General features: G+C 37.2%; 1 protein-coding gene across 1 annotated transcript in view; it reads right to left on the reverse strand.

Moving 5' to 3' along the window:
- Positions 1-23,866, reverse strand: part of abca1b (ATP-binding cassette, sub-family A (ABC1), member 1B) — a 30,822-nt gene extending 6,956 nt beyond the window's left edge. The window contains exons 1-35 of the mRNA XM_046858576.1: positions 23,653-23,866; positions 21,729-21,836; positions 20,521-20,614; positions 18,416-18,557; positions 18,174-18,292; positions 14,670-14,791; positions 13,659-13,850; positions 12,341-12,430; positions 10,416-10,656; positions 9,746-9,885; positions 9,502-9,618; positions 9,159-9,353; positions 8,428-8,633; positions 8,135-8,311; positions 7,823-8,045; positions 7,124-7,345; positions 6,154-6,472; positions 5,874-6,048; positions 5,645-5,776; positions 5,303-5,442; positions 5,083-5,220; positions 4,762-4,982; positions 4,033-4,108; positions 3,666-3,904; positions 3,530-3,581; positions 3,307-3,426; positions 2,277-2,425; positions 2,045-2,169; positions 1,535-1,633; positions 1,159-1,443; positions 933-1,071; positions 761-841; positions 502-671; positions 208-385; positions 10-125 (exon numbers count right to left, since the gene is read on the reverse strand). Coding sequence (XP_046714532.1) covers positions 10-125; positions 208-385; positions 502-671; positions 761-841; positions 933-1,071; positions 1,159-1,443; positions 1,535-1,633; positions 2,045-2,169; positions 2,277-2,425; positions 3,307-3,426; positions 3,530-3,581; positions 3,666-3,904; positions 4,033-4,108; positions 4,762-4,982; positions 5,083-5,220; positions 5,303-5,442; positions 5,645-5,776; positions 5,874-6,048; positions 6,154-6,472; positions 7,124-7,345; positions 7,823-8,045; positions 8,135-8,311; positions 8,428-8,633; positions 9,159-9,353; positions 9,502-9,618; positions 9,746-9,885; positions 10,416-10,656; positions 12,341-12,430; positions 13,659-13,850; positions 14,670-14,791; positions 18,174-18,292; positions 18,416-18,557; positions 20,521-20,614; positions 21,729-21,794 — 5,300 coding nt within the window. The 5' untranslated portion in view covers positions 21,795-21,836; positions 23,653-23,866. The remainder of the gene's footprint in view (positions 1-9; positions 126-207; positions 386-501; positions 672-760; positions 842-932; positions 1,072-1,158; positions 1,444-1,534; positions 1,634-2,044; positions 2,170-2,276; positions 2,426-3,306; positions 3,427-3,529; positions 3,582-3,665; positions 3,905-4,032; positions 4,109-4,761; positions 4,983-5,082; positions 5,221-5,302; positions 5,443-5,644; positions 5,777-5,873; positions 6,049-6,153; positions 6,473-7,123; positions 7,346-7,822; positions 8,046-8,134; positions 8,312-8,427; positions 8,634-9,158; positions 9,354-9,501; positions 9,619-9,745; positions 9,886-10,415; positions 10,657-12,340; positions 12,431-13,658; positions 13,851-14,669; positions 14,792-18,173; positions 18,293-18,415; positions 18,558-20,520; positions 20,615-21,728; positions 21,837-23,652) is intronic.
- Positions 23,867-24,425: the final 559 nt, after the last annotated feature.

Below are 24,425 nucleotides of genomic sequence, written 5' to 3' on the forward strand. Positions count from 1 at the left end.
TTCACTCACCCATACAGGAGCAGCAACAGGGCGAGTACTGGCAGATTGGTAGAAGACACGTAGGCTTTTTGTTGGAAGCACATGAAGATGATTATGACCAGAGTGGCTGGAACGATGTAATTGCACTAAAATACAGAAGAATGGGTTTAAAACTCAGAACTAGAAATATTTTAAAAGAGAATAATTAAAAAAAGCTCAACAGCATACCATATCCCAGATAAAATTGGCCAGCCAGTAGAGGTATGGCTGTACTCCACTGATGAATTGCATATGCTTGGCCTTGCTCACACGTTCTTGGATTAGAAAGACGACAAAGCTGGCAGGGACGAATGACATAGCAAAAATAACACAGATAGACACCAGCACATCCACTGAGGTTGTCACCCTGAAAGAAAATAGGTTTAAAATATGTTATATATTTACTCTGTAAATATTTTTCTATACAGAAAGCTCCAATATATGAATGATTAAAATAAGCAAGAAATGTCTATGATCACTTACAATGCAACCTGTGAGATCTGCTCTTTGGTAAGATTCAGAGGATGATTGTAGGCTGTAATGCCATATTTGTTTGGGTCCTTCCCTGGAGGCAGATTGGCCCGCAAAATACCGTTGCTCATCACACTGATAAAGGACCCGATGCTGTGCCAGCCTTTGTTATTGAACCAAATCTGAAAATAATAAAACACAAATCAATACTAATTCTAGGGGCCCAAAAATTTTTATGAACCAGACCATCTAGATGACTAATATAACCCACCTTCACATTATTTTTTGTGTCCAGGCCATTGATGAAAGCAGAGAGACTGGTAAGAAAGCGATCAGCTGCTGTCCCTGAGTTCTAGATAAACAGGAAAACCAATAATATTAACTATTAAGCTAATTGTTGCGCATGACTAAAATGGCTTGTGGTTAAAAAATATTTTGCTTACCTTCTGCAAGTGGAATATTTCTCTCACTCGAGAGATGGCGTCATCAATCTCCTGAGCAGGTGGGAGAACCTGAGTGCTTCTGGCACCGAGTGAAAAACCTCCATATCTGAACTCATTCACCCACACTTTGTTCTTCAAACTTGAATAAAGCATAAGAAACAACATTAATATTTTTCGGAGAAAGCAGTTTTAAAGAGAATGTCTAAACTTTTTAGACAAATATTACCTTTTGCCAATGATTTGTGCATAAGTCTTCACCAAGTAGTCTGAAATATTTCTTCCAGTCAGGTTTTGAAGTGTGTCCCTCTCACTGATCTTTATCTGTGGAGGTGGAAGGCCTCCAGCACCAGCAGGGCATTCTGGGAGCATCTTCTTTTTGCCATCACAGCTGCACTCACACTCTGGAGATGGGTTTTCCATGGTCCAGTTTTTATTCAAGAATACATCCCACAAATTTTCTGCCACCTCTGGTATGGACCACTCCTCATCACCCATAGTGCACAGAAAATCTCTGCAAGCATGGTAGCACATTTAAAAATAATTCTGAATAACTATGGATCTTCATACATTTTTTATATTACTTGATATAATGATTTACTCACGGTTCTGGTTCTCCATGCATGCAGCGTGTTCCAAAGCCAGGGGCTTCTGTTAGTGCAGATAGTAATTTTTGAGTGCTGGCGTCTTCAGGTGCATCGTTGCTGAAAAAGTAAGCAAATGTTTACTGAGGTCTCCATGTTATGACAGTTTACCATCTCTTTGATTATGTTTTTTTCCTGGTAAATACAATGTAAAGATCCTAGCTGTAATTAAGTCCCTTTTATCAACACATTATTATGATCCAGACAGCAAGGGAGATCAACTGTACTTTAGTGAGGTGGCTGAAGATTATTTATCAATTTAGAAATTAGTATTGCAATCAAAACCTACAATCAACCAGTGTTCTTGTAATTATATGGTAAAAACCAGCCCTGTTTATATAACATATTTACTGTATATTATATATGCATGAGCAGGAAATAGCAATGAGTTCAAGGTGCATGCTTATGAAAAAAGCCTTGCTGATAATAGAGGATTTTATGCTAGATTAGGTGAACAACAGGGTTAAGTACCTGATAAAGGTAACTTGATCTTCATACATCCATGGCTGTAGGGCAAGACTGGGGTATTTTCCAAAGGGGGGAACAATAAGACTGAATACCAGAGCGATGCACACAAATACGGCAGGCAGAACAATCTGCATAAAAGAACAGAGCAAAAAATTAGTCTCACAGCAATACTGCCTCTAAAACTGTATTATATATTTTACTATTTGACCAACAGATTCTAGAACAGATTTCATACCTGAGCAAAAAAGCCTTTCCTGGAACGACGAGCATACAGGAATCTTTTCCACAGCAAAGCCACAAATTGCTGTCTCTTCAGGCTCCAGCCCTTGACTTGGTATGAACCTTTACCATCAGTGCTACTTAAGTGATCTGTTTCTTTGGAATCTGAGAAACAACACAACAAACACGAATATTTTTTGATTGTAACAATAGCTTGAAAAATAACATTACAAACAGAATTTCAAAAAGTTGGGAAAATTTTTAAATATATCGTAATTTCTGGACTATAAACTATGAATTATGAATTAAAATTTTTTTTTTTTTTTTTAACATAAATAACCGTGTGTAACGTGTCTTTCGTTACACACGGTTATTTATTTTCGTAACGGGTGAAATATGTTGCGCTTCCTTCAGGAGCAGAGCGGTATTTTGGGAATAGCCTGGCACTGCATTTTTCTGCTATTACTGCATATGTTCAAGACAAGGAATATGTCCTTATTATTTTCTGATGCTCATTTCTAAGTTTCTTTGACTAACCCTTAACGCTGTTGCCAAGAAAAATAAAAAAGCACGAGTTTTGGAAACCTGTCTGTGCTAATATGATTTCTGTTGCAGCTGGAGTTAGCGAGCTCTCCCTTCACCCAGACTCAACGCGTTACAACGGCTTGTATCTAAACAGTAGCCGACCACGTAAGTCATTGTTCACTGTCTTCCTCCTTCCTTTCACAACTATTTCTCTCGGGAGTTTATCTTTTGGCATCGTCGTGCGTTTAAAAAAATACTTTTTTTCTCCCGAAGCCGTGCAGCTCAGAACACAGGTGAGGTGCGTTTTTCCGTTTCCGTTCGGAAATTTCATTGGTCTAATGTTAGCCACGGGGTTCAAAGCGTAGGAAAAAAGTAGCGGCTTATAGTCTGAAAAATACGGTAAATAAAAAACAATGCAATGATTTGCAAATCTTATAAACTATAACAAATTTTTCCAAACTTTCCTGAAATTGGGGTTGTATATTCTTTGCTTGAGTTTAGCTGAGAAAAATAAAAAGTACCAGGGTCAGCTTCAGAATCATTGCCATCAAAATTGTCATCCTCAGTCGAGGGTTTAAGGCAGCTCTGGTGATCAGCTCCAAAGGCATGTCTTCTGCGTCTGCGTACAGGGAGTGTGCCATCTGCGCCGACATATATAAGTGTATAAGAAGAGCAATTTTCTCATGTTTTATGTCTTCAAATCTGTTTTGATGTATCAGTGAAAAATTGTGTGAAAATCTTTACCTGACATCATTTCGGTATCGACCCCACTGTCCTCTGCCACTTTTAGAAAAATCTTTTAGAGAAATGAATATTGAAATAAATAGAGCGATAGAACTGATGGATATCAAATACATTTTTACTTAACAGTATAGTGTACCTCTTCAAGTGTAGTATCTGAAACACCATAACTCGAGATGCCCAAATCGGCAAGGTGGTCATCTAAATCTTGGAAGAGATCAACAAAGGCGCCGTCTTTAGCCGATTCATAAGGCAGAACACAGGTGATCTCATGTCCCAGATCCTCCACCATGCGTGCGTTAGGGACGTGCTTGAGGATGAGCCCAGAGATTAGAGAGGTGTCTGCAGGAATAACAGGTGAATCTGTCCACAAGGTGCCTGCAAATACAATCACAACCACATACACAATAGGTTACTGGTTAAATTAATACCAGGATTAAATCTATGATTAAGGATTTATGTTAGTATTTTGGTGATCAATCTGGAAATCCTTATTACATGCTTACCAATAGCTGTGGCAGCATCGCTCTCATGGTCGCTGCCCAAACCAGCATCTGAACTGCTCTCTGAGTCTTCTTCATCCTGAAACCAGCAATTCACTGAAGCTTAGAATTTTATTGGTGATGTATGTAAGATTTGTCCTTTGTCATAGAAATATTTTATTGTACAGTACTGGTTTTTCTGTGTAATTTAATTTCATGGCTGCAAGTGCTTACATTATGACAAAATATCATCAATATCAATATCATATATAATATGGCATATCTGGTGATATAATTAAATGCTACCATAAAACCTTTTAGTTGCTTTTCTGTAATTTTACCAAATTGCTGTGTAGGATAAAGTCTTTCTGAGTAGAAGATGAGTCCACATATATGCAAATCTGTTAGATTCAAACTAACATTAACTGTAGCTAGCTACATCAAATACAGTATAAAGGACAAAACTATCACCTTTGAGCACGTATGATGTTTTGTTTTTTTAATTACCTAATCTGTTCAATCTGTTTTTGTACTATAGCCTGCCAAAAATGCTCAAAATACCGAAGTAAATCCCCAGCTATCATTATTGCTTTAAAGACTGGGTCACTATCATTCACTAAAATCAAACTAGTCGAAAAATACTTCAAATAAATAAACAAAAATTATCTTTATTCAGAAAAAGAAAGCAACACTTATTTGTAAAGATTATTCGTATAAATATCAACAGATAAACAACAAAATAACTCTTCTTACCTTTTTGATATAAGACACTGTGGTGGTGGAGTTTCTGCTGGAGCTCAGAGAAGCTTCTGGTTCCTTCTTAACCAGTGTCAAGTAATATCCAGTTCCCAGATGAGTTTTCAGGAAGAGAGAAGAGCCTACACAGCATAGCTTCCCATGAGAGATGATGGCAATACGATCACCAAGGATGTCTGCTTCATCCATGTGATGAGTGGAAAGGATGATGGTCCGACCTAGGGCACAAATTACTTCTTATTTCTGGGATTCTTTTTTTCATTATAACTTGATTGAAAATTGTATATTCCTATAATACTATTAGAGACCGAGGCAAACCTGCACGATATTTCAGCAGGAGGTCCCAAATGCCCCTGCGAGCATAAGGGTCCACCCCAGCAGTTGGCTCATCCAGAATGACGACTTTTGATCCTCCAACAAATGCAAGTGCCACTGAAAGCTTTCTCTGCATGCCACCTATAGGAAAGCAAACATCATTAGCATGTAAGTCAAACCTGTCTGTGATAGAATTCTCTGATTGTGAGGTCCATCCACCTACCAGAGAGCTCACTGGTCTTGGACTTGCGTTTGTGTGGCAGACCAGTGTCATACAAGATCTGATCCATCTCAGCCTTCACCGTCAGTTCAGACAGGCCTTTTAGTCGTGCATAGAACCAGATGTGTTCCTCCACCGTCAGCCTAAATACACCACATATTTAATTATGATTTCTCAGAGAATGCATTTAATAATTCTGAAATAGAAATTTGCTTTAAACATGGATCATTTGCTGGGCTGGCACATCAATCTATAAGAACTTTAATACCAATCACATTTAAAAATGCAGCTGCAAATCTGCAAAATCAAATGTAAAAATGTTACTAAAGCGTAAAGAGCACTTACATGCTAAAGAGGACGTTGTGCTGAGGGCAAACTCCCAGGCTCTGCCGGATAGCACTTAGCTCTGATCGGATATCTTTGCCCATTATGTATGCTGTGCCAGATGTTGGTGGAAACAAACCAGTCAGGATGGACCTAAAATATTAGTACTATTAGACTCTGTCAATGAATTGTCAGTCTGTCATATTACACTATGAATGCTATTGGTTTAATTTATCTGTCAGCTTCTTACATTGTGGTGGTTTTTCCAGCTCCATTGTGCCCCAGAAATGATGTAATCTGACCCTCGTAGAATCCCAGTGTCAGGCCGTCTACAGCAACCTTTTTACCATGCCGATAGACCTTCACCAAATTCTTAATGTACACTCCCAGTTCAAGATGAGTGGGCTCTTCCTCAGTACACACAGCTTGAAAAGAAAAAGAGAATAAGGTTGAGATTTTTTGGATTATTTTTTTTTTTTGAGACTTCACACTGTTTATAGTTCATAAAGTTATGTTTCAAATGGTCTTACCTCCTGCATTTGCCTTCTTCCCATGTATTGTGGGTGCCTGCTGTTGCTCTCCTTCTCCAAACCAGTAAGACTTGGTAAATGGGAAGTACCATGGTCTGGGAATACCATACTGACCAGGAAAAACAGCCTCAATGTACCAGGTCAAGACACCGTAGAGAAAGGCATCAAAGTACATCATTATAATTGCTGTAGTGAGGCTGTAGTCGTCCCCTTCCATTGGGCTAGAAATTAGGTTGCTCCACTGTATCCCCACTCCCTGCTCTTCAAACAGGGCAAAGTACTCACAGCCAAACCCAAAGGCCACTGGAGAAAGTAGACTCTGTGTATAAAAATTTAGAGTTAGTTCAAGGTATCACAGCTGTTTTGAAGAAGCATTTTTTTTTTCTTTCTAGAACCCTTTGCAAGCCCCCATTTTCCTGGCAACCAACCTAACCAACCTAAGTTTGAGCAAGGCTAACCCTGATCCTGCGCTCTGACCCCAGCCTCCGAGCAAGCTGGGATATTCGAAGAAAGAATTTCACTATGCTGTAATGTATATATGACAAATAAAGTCTATTTTATTCTATAACACTCTCATTCAAACTAGAGAAACAGAGCTGTGCTGCTGGAGAAACTAATTTAAATAGATGCCTGGAATGAAGCCTGAAATGAAGTAACTGGCTGGACCTGGAGACACTTTGTTTTGTAATTCGAATGCAATGCTAAATAAAAAGATTGAAGGGGAAAGCTTGAAGACAACAGCATATAATATCTTTAATCTAGAATGACAGAAATCGGCCTCTGTAACATGAAATATGGCATAGCAGTACTTGATCTCTTCTGCACATAAACAAAGCAATTCGGGCCATTTAGTATAAGCAAGATAAGATAAACCAGCAAGGTCGCTCCTGGAAAAGATACCATGTTGTATACAGCGTGCACTTTGCCACAGGGTCACTGTTGGAACGTGTGGTGGTGGTTGTAAACTCACAGTGATAACTTTAGAACGAAGACCCACATATTCCTCCCAGGCCACACACAGCACATAAGGCAGATAGAGGGTGAAGTAGATGATTCCTCCACACGCTGCAGCCAGGTTTGCCCGAGCAAATGCTGTGCTGATTAGAAAACATTGCATAATAGTGACCACAGCAAAGGAGCCCAAAAAGAGGAAGACCACACCAGGGTCACTGTAGGGAAGCAGGTTCCCCATCTGCAGATAAGACATAAACAATTGCATGAATTATTTTTTTATTACATTCTTTATGATTACATGTTCATTTATCCACAAATAAAACATCAGAGCATTTCCAGATAAATGATAATTATCATGTGCATCATTTGATTGTGTGATTTACTAGTTATTGCTATAAGTAATAAAAGAGAATCATACTGGGATAAGTATCTATTTGACAATATAAATATGAGTAGTATTATAATTAGGAATAGGTCATATGTAATAATCCAGAGAGCCTCTGTAAAGTAATCAGACCTCAGTAAACAATAATATTTAAAGATTATAGCAAAATTAATTAACAATGACCACTTTTCACAAATTTAACAAATCTCTTCAGCACATAATAGATATGACAACAAAATGTAATATTGTTTTTTGTCTTTCTTCTAAAGACAATATGTGATTTTCTTGTGATCTTATTAAATATGGGCTAAATGCATATATTGGCAATACCTTAAGTGCAAACACTAGCAGACCAGCACTCATGAGAAGTGGGATAAGACTGCTAATGAACCAGCTAAACCACAGGATACCGTTATCCAATCCCATAATTCTCATGGTCTCCTTGAGGCGAGCCTCCTTCTCATAGACAACACTCTTTATTATAATAGCCACAGAGTACATCCAGGCCAAGGTCATGAAGAGGGGCATGGAGCGACCTATCACACGCAGGAAACTACAGAGATGTAGGAGAGAAAAAAAACATATCGTTAGTATTTTGTCGACAAAATAAGAATGGCAACAGTGATTTGTAAAGAAACTTACATGTCATCAACATAACATGGGTAAGGCATCTGCTGGATGTAGACTCCAGTCTTCTCTTTAGTTCCCGTTACTGCTCTGATGATGCTCTGTTCTATTACATCCTGCAGGTAAGAGAAACCGCCCCAAATGTACCGCATGTCCTCAAATGGATCAGCTCTGGGGCCAGGGTCCCAGTACCTAAAGCAATTAATATAAAAAAAAGATTGAATGTCAGAAAATAAGAGCAATTATCTACCACCGAAAGTGGATAGGAATTGAATGTTTGAGCTTAAAATAGGCAAATATTGACATACGCATCCTTGATCTTGTTGGTGCGCTCCACATTGTCAATGTCCATGCGGATTTTGTAGTTGACATGTGGAGGCAGCTCAGTGCTGTTAAGATCGATATCAGGGAACACAATTCCAGCCCAGAACTTCCTGTTGTCTAGCAGACCAAGAGACTCACTCACTAACTTCTCCTCTGTGCTCACAGGCTCTAGTTTATCCAGATTCACACACTGTAAAAAAAAACAGACAACAGATCAGATATACAGCAACAGAATCTTGGTAACTAGCTTTAAACTAGTTTTTGTATACAGTTTACACTTTAAACTTTATATACAGTTTGTATATATGATTACATACAGATTAGGTGCAGGTTATATTTGGGTTTTGCTGCTATATACTGTATATGTTTGGTATATAATTGAGTGTATGCTTAGTGATAAAGAGTACCAGACTGTTCATTAAAATATAAATGTGAAGCTGATCAGTGCTACTACTTAGAGACTTTAGGATAAAAGATTATATAAATGTAAGTGTATAATATTTTTGTGTTGTACACAAGTTTTCTTGCATTTTACTTTCACTTCTTGCTTTTCTATTTGGCATACGTCAGTGCGGTCTGCACATTACCCAACGGCTCTGAAGTATGTAATGTTTGTGAAAGAGAAAAATGTCCTTTTGTAAAATAAACATACAATGTGTGTGTGTGTGTGTGTGTGTTGGGGGGTTTGGAGGCATGTACACATAATAAATCTTACCTCCATAAAGCGGGATATGCTCATAATCGCTTGATCGGTTTCATTGAAGACATTTCTCCATGTAAATGCTGTCCCAGGTGGCCGTGTGTCCTCTGAATGCTTGGTCAGAAAACTGCTAAGATCCTGCACACTCCACCGAGTACCAGTCAGCTGGGCACTGAAAAAATAGGCTGTGACATTGTTCTGTAGCAACATCTGTAAACAAAGAAAGCAAACAGTCATTGGTTACACCTCAACAAACACACAAATGAAAACTGGCTACTGTATGCAAATTTGTGTCTAGAGATGAGCTGCTGACGAGCAAACCACTGGAGGGTGTTAATGAACAATATGCCCAACATACCCGCACTAAGTCCACTTCTTCACTGTTCTCCATGAAGTTCCACACCTTGGGCCTGGTCTCTTCCCACATCCCACCCAGATCACGAAGAATACCAAGCTCTTGAAATGTCCTGTTGACCTTAATCACAGAGAAATGTATGCAGAGAAAAAAAATTTCACCTTCTTCACTTTTTATTGCAGGTGATGAAAAATATACTATTACGGCTTTCATTTTCAATCTTCCATTAAGTGATAAAGGTGTTTACCTCCTGGATGATCTTTTGTGTAGCAGGGGTGTGAGGTGTGTACAGGATCTTCCCCATGAGCAGAGGCTTCAGTGCTCTCCAGATCATCCTAGAGATGGGGCTAGTCTCAATGTTCCTCATTAGATTGTTACAGTAGGGAGCTGAAAGAGCATCATGAACAATGATTTCCAAATTAAGATTACGATAATAATTAATTCAAATTAATGTTTCACTTCATGTAAATTTAGAATATAATTTAACAAGATTAATGTATATTTGTATAAATATTTTCAATATTGTGAATATTTTTGTGATTAGATGATTATTTAACGTTTACTAAAGGAGCCTCAGGTGCCACCCCTCTGAATAGAATTAGCTGAATCTGTAACCTTACATTTTCCACCATGGAAAAGTTTAGAAATGAGGAAAGTCATACAGTACTGTTTTTGAATACAGTGAGAAAATAACTGCTTATAGCTGTGATACTGTTAACAAACATGTTTTATAGATGTTCTCTAACTTTAACTGTTTCTACATTTATTATTTATAACAATATAATCATAATAGGACATTCAATACTGATTTCTGGCTACACAAACCTCTGTAGTAACATGTTCTGCATGTTTTAAAGCCAAGCTGAAATTACAGAACAGACAGTAGGTATTAGACAAAATTGGGAGCGAGTGCTTACTGGTTGTGTTGTCGTAGACTGAAACAGGTTCCTCATCGCTGCTGTTGTAGTTGCCAAACATTGCTTTAAAGTTGCTGTCCTCATACCAATTAAGAGACTTGATTTTGAGGCCCCCACCTTCAGGGTGTCCACACACTATTCTTGACACAGCCTGGTACATCTGACTGGGTGAACCAGTGGCATTCTGGGTCAGGAAGAGGATCTCATTGCGGAGGTCACTCCAGCTCCGCATGCTGGCCAACTGAGAAAAGATTAAAGGGTGTCAGAGGCTGAAGGAAACCAGAGCGAATGAAATGGACTCAGCATGTGTAAGAATTAAAGCATGTGAATTTATTTTAAACAGCTATATCAGGGTTGCTAATAAAAAAAAATCAAAGATGTTCATGAGATTTGTCTGTGTTTATGTGTTTTATTAAAAGGTGAATCTTTGTGTATCTCTTCTGCTGCTGTAGAAGTGACAGCCCTGATGGCTTGCCAAACTGAACTTGCCAAGTAAATACACCACCTCGAAAAGCTTGTTCTGACATTTGATACCACAACCCTGAAAGGATCCGCTCAATACAAAACAAATTACCGCTTCAAAAAAGCTACAAATGCCAGGCGAAGCTCATACACTTTGGCCCCGATACAAATAGTTCCTCAGTCCCTGTTTATATGTTTTCCTTACAAACTCCTGAGTCAACGAGAAAAAGTGTCATGTGTTGTGGCAAACAGCAGAGGAGTGAAAAGTAACTATCGGCCATTCCCTTTAAAACACAGAACACAGAGGTGTGGTGTAGATGTTCTTTGTGTGAAGTGTTAGCTTTGACTCAAAGAGCCACATCAGCAAGCCAACCTGTCACATGCTTCCAATTTTGTAATTTTGTAAAAGTGCACCAGCAAAGCAGGGCGTGCAGGAAGGAGGGGAAACAGGAAAACAGTTGTTGAACTATTCCACAAGATAGGCATCCTGAACAAACAGATGTAGATAAAAAAAAGTCTAACAAAAAAAAACAATCTAGAATAAGAAACAAAAAGCCCATTTTATTCCAACCCCTACCTGACTCCACTTATTTAACAGCATCATCTATGTCATCAAACAACTGATATTTGCATTTGGCTGGAATTAAATTCTTAAGCCACATTGGTCCTGTATTCAATAGAGGACAGAGGAGCTTTTGTTTAAGCCCACAGATCACAGATTCCCAAGTAAAAGAACACTCTTTAAATGCTAACCAGTTGCATCCTTGGTTCAGGAATTCCCAGCTACTCGTTTTTTCTTTGACTTTTTGCCTCTGCGCTTGTTCAGCTGTGCCTGGTTGTATATCTGCCCAGCTGAGAGTTGAAACAACTCTTCCCCCAAATGTCCCTGAAGGTACACAGCATGAGTTATATACAGACACAATGTGTCACTTTCACTGCTGCACCTCAGCGGCTCTGACCTTGTGGGCATTATTACAGAAAGACTCCTATTATCCTAACAAACAATCAGTCCTCAAAATGACAACTAAATATACACTAAATAGAATGGAATATGTAAACTATGTAGACAAGTCTGACTTCAAAGGGGATTAAACATGGAGGAAAAGAGTGCATTGTGGATACGGGACCACAAGCAAAAGCAGGAAAGGCCTCTATTGAAGTTTTATATCCATACATCACTAACACTGTATGTCTGAGATCAAAACATTGCATTGTCTTCAGTCTGCTGTTTTTTTGTTTTTTTTTTTCAGGCCAAGGCAAACACACACAAGATGATCAAATAAGTAAAAATTGTTTAGTCTATGAAGAATACCTGAAGAAGCTGACTTATATTACCATAATATTACAACACTGCATGCCTGTGTGTGTGTGTGTGTGTGTGTGTGTGCAAGCTTTTTGTTATTGCAACATCAAAGTATTTGACATGGTTTTTAATTAAACTAAACAAACTAAACAGTTATTACCTCCACGGCTAAAGAACTCAGGCTTTCCAATAGGCTGTCTGTGGCTTTGACAACATGCCTGGTGTCGTTTCTCTCAGGTCTAGTGTCTGACTGCAGGAAAAAAAAGCATATACTGTAAGGCATTTGGTCCAATTCTGACCAAATCAACACAATTTTAAAATGAATGAAATGCAAAAGTTTATGATAATTTTGTTTTCAGCATACTATCTAATTTTAGATTAATATCTTAATGACCCTTCAAGAAATGAAACCATAAATGTTATGTAACAGTGATGCCATTCATTCATATTGTAAAATTTGATAGGAATCCCTCAATCCCTCATAGAAATGTCCCTCATTTATTTCTTTTTAATTTGATTCTTTTTATGTGAAAATGATTTTCACTAAATCCTAGCCCTTAGTCATGTTCAACCTTTCCGTGATGAGCAAACTGCATTAAAGAATATAACGCCCATGGTTTTAGAATGAACTGACAAAGAAAGCTAAAGCTGCCATGTCACGCTATAATCTACAAACTGCACCTCCAGGCTACATGTTAATGTGGGTGTGTAAAGAACTCAAGCCAAAACATGTTTAGTCCTCTGCCTGCTCTGAAAAGCCTTGCCCCCTTTTCCAACCCACTCTCTTTCTTTATACCTCTCTCTTTGTCTTTGGCCTACTTTTTCTTTGGTTCTGTACAAAGTACACATCAATGGTTGAGTCAGCTAGTGTGGTGTCTAAAAAAACATCTGTGGTCAGTCAGATGTGTAGAGGTATATTAAAGTTTGATAAGAGAACATGATACATTTTTCACCCCTAATTGCATTATAGTGCACTTTCTTTCCTTTATATAGACAAACAAATGGGAAATACGCAGAAATATGTGGAAATGTCTGCTCAGGATTTCAGGAATCCTGAATGAGCAATTACGCAGACTATAAAACCATTTCCAAATCAGGATGTTTGATGGTCAGGATGTATCTGTGATAGTTGCAACTACTGATTGCGACAAAACATCACAAGCTTAAAGAGCACTTTATAGTTCTACTCTGAGCTACATCAACAACTGAACATAATGCCTTTTGATCAGGACTGTGTAATATTTTTCTAGAATGATACTCCATAATCAGGACCCAGTTTTCCAAAGAGATTATTCAATGTGATTCTGACTTGACCATGTAACAATGATCTTTTGTAGTGCTATGCAGGGATCATATACTTCTGCTTTCAAATAAACAACAGTTGACAAGGTTATTTCCCACTTCTACTGTAGTAAGAGCTGTTGTATTCCAAGACATTTCTTTAATTGGTTACACTTTTTTTAACAGAATTGCCTTACCCTTAGTGGTTTGAAGAAGTCCAAGTTGGCCAGGAAGTGTTTCTCAGCTTGGTTTAGCCAGTGCTGGGATGAGCTGCAGATCATTTTGTGAGTGAGGTCTGCTACTGTTTCATTTGGGAATGTCACAAATTGCTCCAAGGTGGAAGTGTTACACATGGACCTCAGATGTACTCCATATCCTTGTGTTAGCACCTGAAACCAGATAAGGGGGAAAAGAAAATCTGGTGTGAGTCTAACTAATGCGAGGAGTGAAAAGCAAATACAGTATGTGTGACTGAGTGACAGATTCATATGAAGAGACAAACATCATTAGTAATCTATAAAAGGGGAAAGAAATACTGTCATTTTAAATGTGAGGAATAGGTGGTAAATTATTATATGGCACTCTGTGAGGGACATTTATGTTGCTGGTGTGTTTTGGGTCCACTTTTCTCGCTAGAAAGAAAAACCATGACTGACCACTTTTATCCTATGAAGAAGCATAGTCTCCTTCAGGAAGACTTCACCCCATAAACAGAACAAAGGGATTAAAAAAAATGGTTGCTGTAACTCATATACTATGTCCCTCACAGCCACCAGCTCTAAACCCAATTAAACATTTAAGAAAGAGTTTGGAGCAAAACACCAGCTAAAGGAAGAGGGATGTTTGTCCATCCAGTACAGTTCCTGAGATTTGTTTTGTCTATGCAAAGACATGTTGAAGCTCGTTTGGCAGCTTGTGAGGGCAAACAGCTTATTCTTTATTAGAAAATGTGTAAAAATTTGAAGGACTGTTTTCTGATCTTTTTTTTATTAGAACTAATTTCTATAGCTGATTTCAGATCAGTTATCCTAGTAATACAGCGTTCCATATGGCACATATCTTAAATACATTAAACATTGAAAATACACTACGTAAAAATAAAAAAAAACATACATTTGAATTTTATTAGATAGTGTGTTAGGAATAATTGTTCATTGTTCATGTTCATAACATTATGTATAAACTGTTAAAGCTAGTTGACTACTCACCTTTTCCAGGTTTACTTCTGCCTTTAAAATATCCTGTACAATATTATCTGTCAGGGAAGCGTTTTGAATGAGGAATGTAGACAGGGTCTCGTTGTCATTTAGGAAATCTTTAAGCTTGAAACCTAAGAAGAAGAAATTTAACAGGCTTTAACACTCATATGTACTCATATTTAGATTCATTCAAGACTTTTAATGTTAAAGAATTATATCCCTTTTCCATGATTTACCCCTTACAATTGCATTCCTGCCATGTCCCTAAGCCTTTGTCATTATACATGTAAGTACATGCTGAATGCTTAGGTACTCTGTGAGGTTCCTGTTTCCTGCTCCTGTTTTCTGGATTAGGTTTCGTGTATCCTTTGAAAGTTCAAGTGCATGCCCCAGCAGGTAAAGCCCAACAGTACACAGCCGAGTCACAGGAACATTGTGTTTGCCACGAACCATGGTGAAGTCAAGAATTTTAGAATGGTGCAGTACATGGTGTCCATTTAAATAGTTTACAATGTTAGGATCAATCATGACCTTAGATTTTAATTCAAAAAGTGAATAAAAATAATAATAGATGTAAAACTATTTTTAAAAATGCTTTTTTTTTTCAAGTGTATACACAAAATGTGTACAACCTTTGAAAACCTATTGCCTATTGTCTATATTGTTTTTTTCTGACAATTACATACATACACAGATTTATTTCAACAAAATGGGGAAATATATTTATGGATTTTTTATGTCCCCCTAGTATGTTCCAGTTTATAATCTTAGTTTAAATGTGTTTCCTCACACAGTTAATTTCAACGTTTTATTTATTGTATCGAATACCAATTAATAGAGTAATAATTCGATTTGTGCTCAGTGAACTAAAATGAAGCTCGTAATAATTTATTTAATATAGAAAAACGGTCAGTTCTCATGACTGGACAAACTATTCACGTGTCATTGCCAAATGATAAATACCCTCTAACGTCACACTTCTAGGATTCACACCTTAGAAAATGTTGCCATTCACACCTTCTCTCCAAAGGCTTGTTTAAAAAGTCTACTCTAAGTAGTAGCCTGACTGTCTGACTTGAATGCCCCCATTCTGCCGTCTGGCCCCTCAGGGGAACAAAGGCTGAAAGTGTATCCACTCTCCATTCTGATGGAGGAGACAAAAAGCTCCAGCAAGCGATAGATTACTGAATTTTTTGTCTTTTCACATACGAACCACTTTAAGGACAAAAGTGGATAAATTGTAAACCTGGCAAGGTGGTAAAGAGAACTGAGGTATCAATAAGGAAAAAAACATTTGCTCAGGAGATCAACAATATCACTAAAGACAAATATGTTCTAAAAAGATCCTAATAATCAGAATGATTGAAAGTCCGATATTGCTACTCCAATTCATACAATGCAGTAAACAAAAATATGAACAAATAAACATAAACAACATGGCACAAGACTGTAGGTTAGACAACACACACACACACACACACACACACACACACACACATATATATATATATATATATATATATATATATATATATATAAATTTGAGTTATATTACTAAAAAAACTCAATAGACAAATAGATAGACCAGATAGACCAGTAATCAGCTTATTCCCACATGTACACAGCTATTTTGACATCTTTTAATCTCTCTACATCCACACATTTTTTTATCCCTTTTTGGTATGATTATTATTACTATGTAATAATTAAATCCCTCACATATTAAAAGTAAATCCATAAGAATTTTAAGTAAGCACATTGGTTGAATTATTGCACATGTAAATATTATCTGTGTATCTAACAGCTAAATAAGATAGCAGAGTCCAGTTCACAGTTTCACAAGATTAGAAAAGTCCATAATCAATATTTGGACACATCTCAATGAAGCTATCTGTATCACTCAGCACCTAATATATTGTATCATTTCCTGTGATTCCTATATGTAAAATAAATCTTTTAAAATAATTTAATCAAATTCTTGACTATTCATTTAAAACCATCAAAAAGATGGTAAGTTAGACAGTGTGTTGTGTAAAAAGACACCACGGGAGGTGTGATACTGGTGTGAATGAGTTTGAACAGAACCCACTAAGCAGCTACAGCCAATAATCACAAACCCAATGACCCACACGGCTTTCAAGTTGTGTATCTGTTTATGAGCAGAAAATACTATAGCCAAAATTAAATGGTAACACAGCAGGAGTAAACATGGGGTCTCCACAATACCTGGAAAGCATGATCAAAGCACCTATGATTTTATGGAGGTGGAGAAGCATATTTTTGAAGTTATGATTATATTAAATAGCCTTTCTAATTTTTTTTAACCTGCATTCCTTTGATAGAATTTTTTGCCTGTTTTTACCACAAACTCAGCACCAAAGTAAACATTTAAAATAAGTCAGCTGTAATAGTGTGACTTATTTGTCAAGTGTAAACATGCTTTTAGATAGGAGGGAATTGTAAAGTCATAAAGTCATAAAGACTTTATGAAGAAGATAAGGCCATATTAATATAGTTTAACCAATATCTTTGAGACAGCAGTGCTTTATCAATGCAAAGAATCTGGTATGTACCTGTATCTGTATCACAACAACCGTGCACATGCTTTGATACTATTGTAAGTGTAAATTGTTCAAATTCAAATTTTATTCATCACATACACATTCATACATAGTATGACATGCAGTGAAATGCTTTTTACAACTGTCCAGCATTCAAGTACAAAAGGAATATAAAATAGATTTTTACCCTGCCAGTTTTCTTGCTAAATGAGTAGATAATTTGGCATAATTTTGATTTCAATCCTGACAAACAAGATATAATGAAAACTTTAGGTCTGGCCATCAAACTGCAGTTAAAGAATGCCCTTAAGAAACAGATAATGAAAACTCCATATTATCCATCAGTATAATACAGCAATTAACCTGTGTTAGCACATTTGTGGCACCCAGGATAGATGTAGGTCAAAATTCAGCTTTCAGAGCAAAAATACCTATACATTTTTCATAAAAACCACAATTGTCTTAACTTATCAAAATGTCAATCTGGATTTAACTGTGTCTGGACATCAAGTTATATTATCAAAAATGTTGTGTATTGAAACTATTTCTGATGCAAAGATGCATTTCACTAGTAAAAGAATTATCAGTTGTTACTGAAGAGAAGAAACGGGAAGGTGTCGTGTGAGGCCTGAATTGAATAGCAAGTGTGTGCGTGTGCGTGTATATCTTCCTCCAATCCTCACCCACACAAACCCAGCCACTAACTTGCCTTGGCTCGCCCAAAAGTTCTCAACTCTCAGAACTCCCAATCGCCCACATCCTCTATGCATGGAATTTTTTTTCTCTATAGAAATGTCCTCTTCCAGCCCATGAAAAAATACACATGGATTTACATATCTAATGCTAGACATTTATCAGACCTTCACACGAAATACTTGCCTGAACAAAGCACACTGAAATTAATGCTTAAGGTTACATTAGGAGTTCTTCCACACACCCACTTGCAACTTACCTGAAGTGTTGTTCTGCATGTCTTTTACTGCATTGATTAACTTTTCAAACCTATCCAGACTCTTGTCATTTTGACTGTACAGGAGGATTTTCTTGACATCCGAAAAAAGTCGTGATATTCTGAGAATGAGAAATCCAGACATTAGGCAAAAATTGTCAAAACTGTCACTCGAACGGTTGACTAAAACTTAGTTTACTACTGTTGGGCTGCTGCCATGTGCAGAGATGCAGGTTTAAACTTACATGGAATCATTAAAGTTGCCGACTACTCCAGGGGATTCTCCAGGGGTGGGGTGACGAAAGCATGGGTTATTGGCATTGCACACAATGCCCTGGATCCATGGCAGGGTGCCTGCTGAAGGCATGGCTTTGTTGGGAAAATGACCTGAGACCAACAAAAAGAGAAAGAGGAAGATGTAATAAAATGCGCTACTATGGAGAATATAGTTCCCACAACAAGGAAGGCAGAAAGGAGAAAAACAGTCTGAGAAAAAAAAAGAAAAGAAAAAATTCGTCTGGACCAGATCCTCTTTTTTTTCTGAGGATTTTCACAAAAAGTTAAAAAAGAATATTTATTCAGATAAACTAAATTAAATATTATCATTTTCAGTCTTCTAAAAAGGACATGGCTCAGATAGCAGCTGTGGACCCTGTGATCATCTTATCTGCAGACTCAGATATGTGCTAGCAAACATTAGCACCTTTGAATCTCCTTCCAGAGAGGAACCTAGGTTAGAAAGACTTTATTCAAGGGAGAGTGATTGCCTAAGCACAATGCAGGACCTTTGGTCTAAGGCTGATTTTCCAAATGAAGGACAACAAGTTTACGTGTGTGACAAGTCAAATGAGTAGGTCTGCTATCAGTCAACCTTAAGACTGCCAACTGGCCCTTCGTTCAGCACAGTGCAGATAAGATAACATCACAAGAGTTACTGTAGGGCTACCAAAAGTAAATACAGTGTATGCATTCAACCAGCAAAAGATCTCATCTTTCTCTCATCTTTTCTCATCAAAAGTCATTTTTAAAACTGCGTTTGGATGTATCACTCTGCATTTTTAGAGTCTGTCGGCTGTTTATTTTTTTGTTGCACCTTTTCAAATCTGGCCACTGGAAAGAGGAACTTGTCTCCTTTTTTCTTATGTAGTTGCAACATGCCTGGACGCACATCCTGCATGATTCACAGCAAAACGATTCCACTGTCTTTAACCAGGCCAGGACATTATGCAGAACTGAGAGACAGCACAATACATGCTTCCTCCTTCAATAAGTGACCTTGAACCCAGAGCCAAACAAATCACTAAAGAACACTACATCTAGAGAACCATAATAAGTCTATGTTGTAAGATAGGAAATGTGCAATTTTTCTGTAATCAATAATAGTGGCGCAAATGCAGTCTGTTATGCACAGCAGGATGCTAGTGAGTTGTAAATAGTGGCTAAAATGCTTTCTTGAAACATGAATAGATTCCCAATAAGCAATAAGTGACTTGTTCAGTGTTCTCTGACACTATTCAAAAAGGGGGGAAAGGTAAGTGTACCAGTTCAGGTACATTACAGGTCCCTAAGTGTTTTAACATTACTTGAAAGTGTTTATTCCAGTGGCACTGATAACATGTCAAGAGTACCCAGCAATATCATTTACACAGACTTTGACAAGGAGGTTAGAAAACCAGCGAGGTCCAATAAACTGTTTGATGTAATACTTGTGTTATAACTGCAGGTAACACATAATAAATTGAGTAATTACTGATTTCAAACTGCTGATGAGCCGTTTCTTGGCAATGTTAAGCTTACTTACAAACAATAAAATCAATTAGAGCAAGAACATTTCTTTGCTTTCGTTCTTTCTTTTGTAAAGAACAACATAATCAAACAAAGTTTTTATGGCATAACATTTTTTTAAATAATTTAATTAGATCAATATAATCACAAAGATAAAACATTAAATACATAACTGGACCTTAAGGACCCCTGCTGCTCCTTTGAGGGAATATTGAAGGAATACACCAACGCTAATACCGTATTTTTAATAACTGTCTTTATAATCTGTGTTTCTGACATATATTTTTCTTTGGACACTGTATAAACCCTCATTACTTAAAAACACTAATAAAGGTACATTATAAATGCATCCATGGAACAAAAAATAAATAAATAAAAAACACTGCAAAATTCAGTCAAGAGTGCATTACCTTTAGTGAGAAAAGGAAGTGTTACCATGTGGTTGCCCATGGTTTATTTAAGGATTAATGACTTTTTGCTAATAACCAATGTGGTAATCATTTTGTGTTTTTGCTGTCATATAAAGAATTGAGCCAATAAATATTTAACAATAAAATCGACTTACACTCATGTTGTTCATATGGGGGGTAGTTCAATCTCACAGCAATCAAGATGAAGAAGATAAAGAGAGGCCACACAATCTCAATTAGCAGCTGGAACTGTGTAATATAAACGTGTTGAAAGAACAGAGAGAGAGAGAGAGAGAGAGAGAGAGAGAGAGAGAGAGAGAGAGAGAGAGAGAGAGAGAGAGAGAGAGAGAGAGAGAGAAACAGAGATGAGAACACAAAAATCAGCATTTTCTTGTAAGTGTGGACATTGTCCCTCATCCCCCTTCTTTAAAGAGAACGGCTTGTCCCTTGCTAAATAGAGCTTTCAGGAAGGGAGCGGATTAGCACACCTATCCAACAAACAAAACGGCTGCAGCAGCACTTTGTAGCTGTTCATCAATGACATCATGGCTGCCTTTTATTCACAGCATTTATTATTAAAACATTATCAGTCATGCATCAATAATCCATTTCCAGATATAGAATGCATGTATGTGGAATGATCACTCAGATGTCCAGTAATGTCTGAGCACATTCAATACTGATCAATACTAACCACGTGGAGCAATGATTCGACTGCTTGCAAATTTTTGCTCTGTGGTTTGTTTTACTTAAAACATTCTGACATGTTAGCAGTGCCTTACTGTACCTTTATGTTTCTAGTAATTGGCCAGTAATCACTTAAAGATCAAATATACATCATAAAGTGATTAAAGAAGCATTTCAAGAAGCACAGTTTTCTTGTAGTTACTCAAGAATTTACAGTATTTAGTTAATATGATGTCAAATAACAATGAATAATGAACTAGAAATTTAACGGATTAAAAAAGGTCTTTTAGATTCATTGAGGACAGAGAGATATGAACATCTGCAGCGGCTATGCCTAAATCCTTGCTACATTTCCTGTAAATAAAATCTGATGATCCTTGAGTCAGCAAGACTATGCACTTTTTGTCACCAGATGACAGATTTACAGCAGGTCTTATGCCAAGAGTCTCAAACCATGTGTAATTTAAAAGTTAACAATATTATTTGAGACCACACTAAAACTAGTGTCATAAAAATGGTTTTATATAAAAGTTTACATTACAATAAATAAAACACAATATTTTAACATATTATAAGCAAAATACTGTTGTCTCACTTACTGTACATAATTGTCCTGTTATTTACATACATTAACATATCACATGTCGAACTGACACAATTTTAAGTCCAAGCTTACCGTTTGTCGTCTCCTATAAGTAAAGTTCTTCCATAGCAGCAGGCCCAACTGAGTGGAGACAGACATCTTCACTCAGGACCTTCTCACGCTGCTATCTGCAGCTCTGAACTGAAATGACAAAAGACAAGCACAGGACTAAATAAGAGGCATCCAAGTGCAACCAACAAAGCAGCTCAAAAGTCCAGGCCAAAGTGCAGCAGCCTATCTAAAATCCTCCTGTTCACGTCTTCAACGCTCTCCTCCCTGGTCTTGTTATATCCTGCCCACAACCCGGTTTTAGGAGCACCCATCCCAAAATTCCCAGAATTCCCGGTTATAAAGGACCTCATTGTAGGTGGAGAATGATTCCCACAGCTCCATGTCTCTGCCCAGTCATGGCAGGTAGCTGCACAGAAACTACCGCTGTTGATCAAAGCACCGCTATTAGAAAGTGGGCTGCTATTATTCTGTCCTAATGAAACTATTCATGTGTTGAAGATGTGTGATTTTCAGTTCTAGCCATCTTTGTTTCAGAGTCCAGAGAAATCTGGACTGATGCAATCAAAACTGAGTCACTCAGAATTGGCTAGGCTGGAACACTAAATGCATTTGTAAGAAATACAAAAATATATAACATTGTATGTAGCCTTCTATGATATATTCGGTGTGTGATACGACTTTAACTTGCCACAACATGTTGTCCCTTTTCTGACTCATCATTATCACAATTACACCTGTATGCCATAACCAAATAACTATTTTTATTTTATTTTCCAGGTGCTTGATTTCGTCTTCTTACTTGTAGACATATTTTCACTGAAATGGTAAACCTTAGCAAAATAAAACATTTGATGCATATACTGTATAACTTAAAAGCGCCTTTAAATGTATTAATATATTATATCACAACACGTCACATAGACAAAGCGTAAAGGCGGATCAGAAAACAATCCAACCATAAATCTTGACTGAAGACTTAATTGACAGGTCCACTGTTTCCACTGACTGGTCAGACACAAATACATTGATAATTATCTTCAAGGAATTAAAGAATAGAGAAAATGAGAAATGTAAAATAAATAATAATAAAAAAAGATAAAAAAAAAAAAACTGACACAACAAAGTTTCATCTCAAAATGACCTGAACATGACCTGTGTGTGTAACTTCATATATATGAAGTAGAAGAGATGAACCAAAAGGTTAAGTGGTTCTTTATATATCAAGAAAATGAAATATAATATCATAAAGTACGTAAAATGTGATTCTCAGCATTATTCCTTATTAAATAAAAGCATCAGGTTTCCATAGGCATTTAGAAACCTATGATGTTCCCCTTTCCGGTAACCAGTATGAACATTCCCTAAACATATGTGTCCTTCTTTAATACATCATACTAACATGGATGAAATAAGCCTGTTATTTATACACTTGGATGACTTCTCGAACTGTTTTAAGATATTAGTTTGATAATAACTTTAGATCCCATCCCTTCACACCTTTCATTTCCATTTAAGCCAGTATAGTTTAGTTGAACCAGTTTGTGGCTTTAAGAGATTCCATAGTGTATTAAGTATCAGCCTTAATGCATTGTTTAAGCCTTCAGAATAAAATCCCCACTCTTAATTAGTAGTGAACGACAAATTATTGTCAGATAAACGACAAATTCTTGAATTCGTTTATTTCTTCTTTAAAAACAGGGAGTATGAATTTGCCACGAAGCTGCCTTTCTTTTTCTCCAAACAATAAAACACTACAAAGGCACGACTCGAGTTCTCGTTTTTTTAGGGGGTGACACAGTAAGTACTTCACTGAAAATCATTTAAATAACAAAGTCATCCAGCTGTTAATCAACCAGAAGGTGATTAGGTTATCAGTGTAAAGACTAGCGTTTATTGGACCACTTTATGGGAAACATGCGAGAGGGGAAAAATGAAAGCGCTTTACCTTTTTCCCAGACACACCTGATGGTCTGAACTCGTGCATTCGCTATGTTTCCGTGTAAACTCGGTTTAAACTCTCCTTCCCTCCAAGCTTGCTCTGTGTCCTTAACGTGAGCGTCTCACTGGCAAAGAGCATCTGTTCCGCTCGCTAGCGGCTTTATAGCACAGAGGTTACCTTCGGTCACGGGGAAAGAGAAGCGAGCGCGCGTGTCTGCGCCGATGTGTGTGTGTGTGTGTGTGTCTGCACGAGTATGTTTATATCGCGGTGGGATTCAGATATCCCGCAATGGGAGGAGATAACATTTTTGATTTGTGGGGACATATGACTTGTTCCCACAAGAAAATGTATTGCTTTTTTATGTCTCTTTTTTTTTTGAAAAAATTAAATAAAAATATATAAATAAAAAAGTATCAAACATTTCCGGTTCGTTGTTGAGGTTAGAGTAAGGTTTGTGTGTAGAGATGAATATAATTAACAATCATGATTTTGATTTATAATTACCTCAGCGGAAGGACCTAATAAGTACTGTGTGTGTGTGTGTATGTATGTGTTGGTGGGTGGGTGTGGCTTGTGTGTTTTGTGTGTGTTGCATCTTCAGTGTGCAAACAGCCAACAAAAAAAGCCAAAATGAGCCAATACAATAGCTAGTAAACATCTGGTGATTCCTGGTTTTATGTTATTCCAGTAGATCTTTCATTCCACTGGTCTAATGACATGCTTTATAGTATACCATTTTGAATGTAGTCTCATCATAAAATGGTCTCTGAAAATGTACT

This window comes from Silurus meridionalis, chromosome 10, assembly GCF_014805685.1.
Source record: "Silurus meridionalis isolate SWU-2019-XX chromosome 10, ASM1480568v1, whole genome shotgun sequence".
In the NCBI taxonomy this organism is placed as follows: domain Eukaryota; kingdom Metazoa; phylum Chordata; class Actinopteri; order Siluriformes; family Siluridae; genus Silurus; species Silurus meridionalis.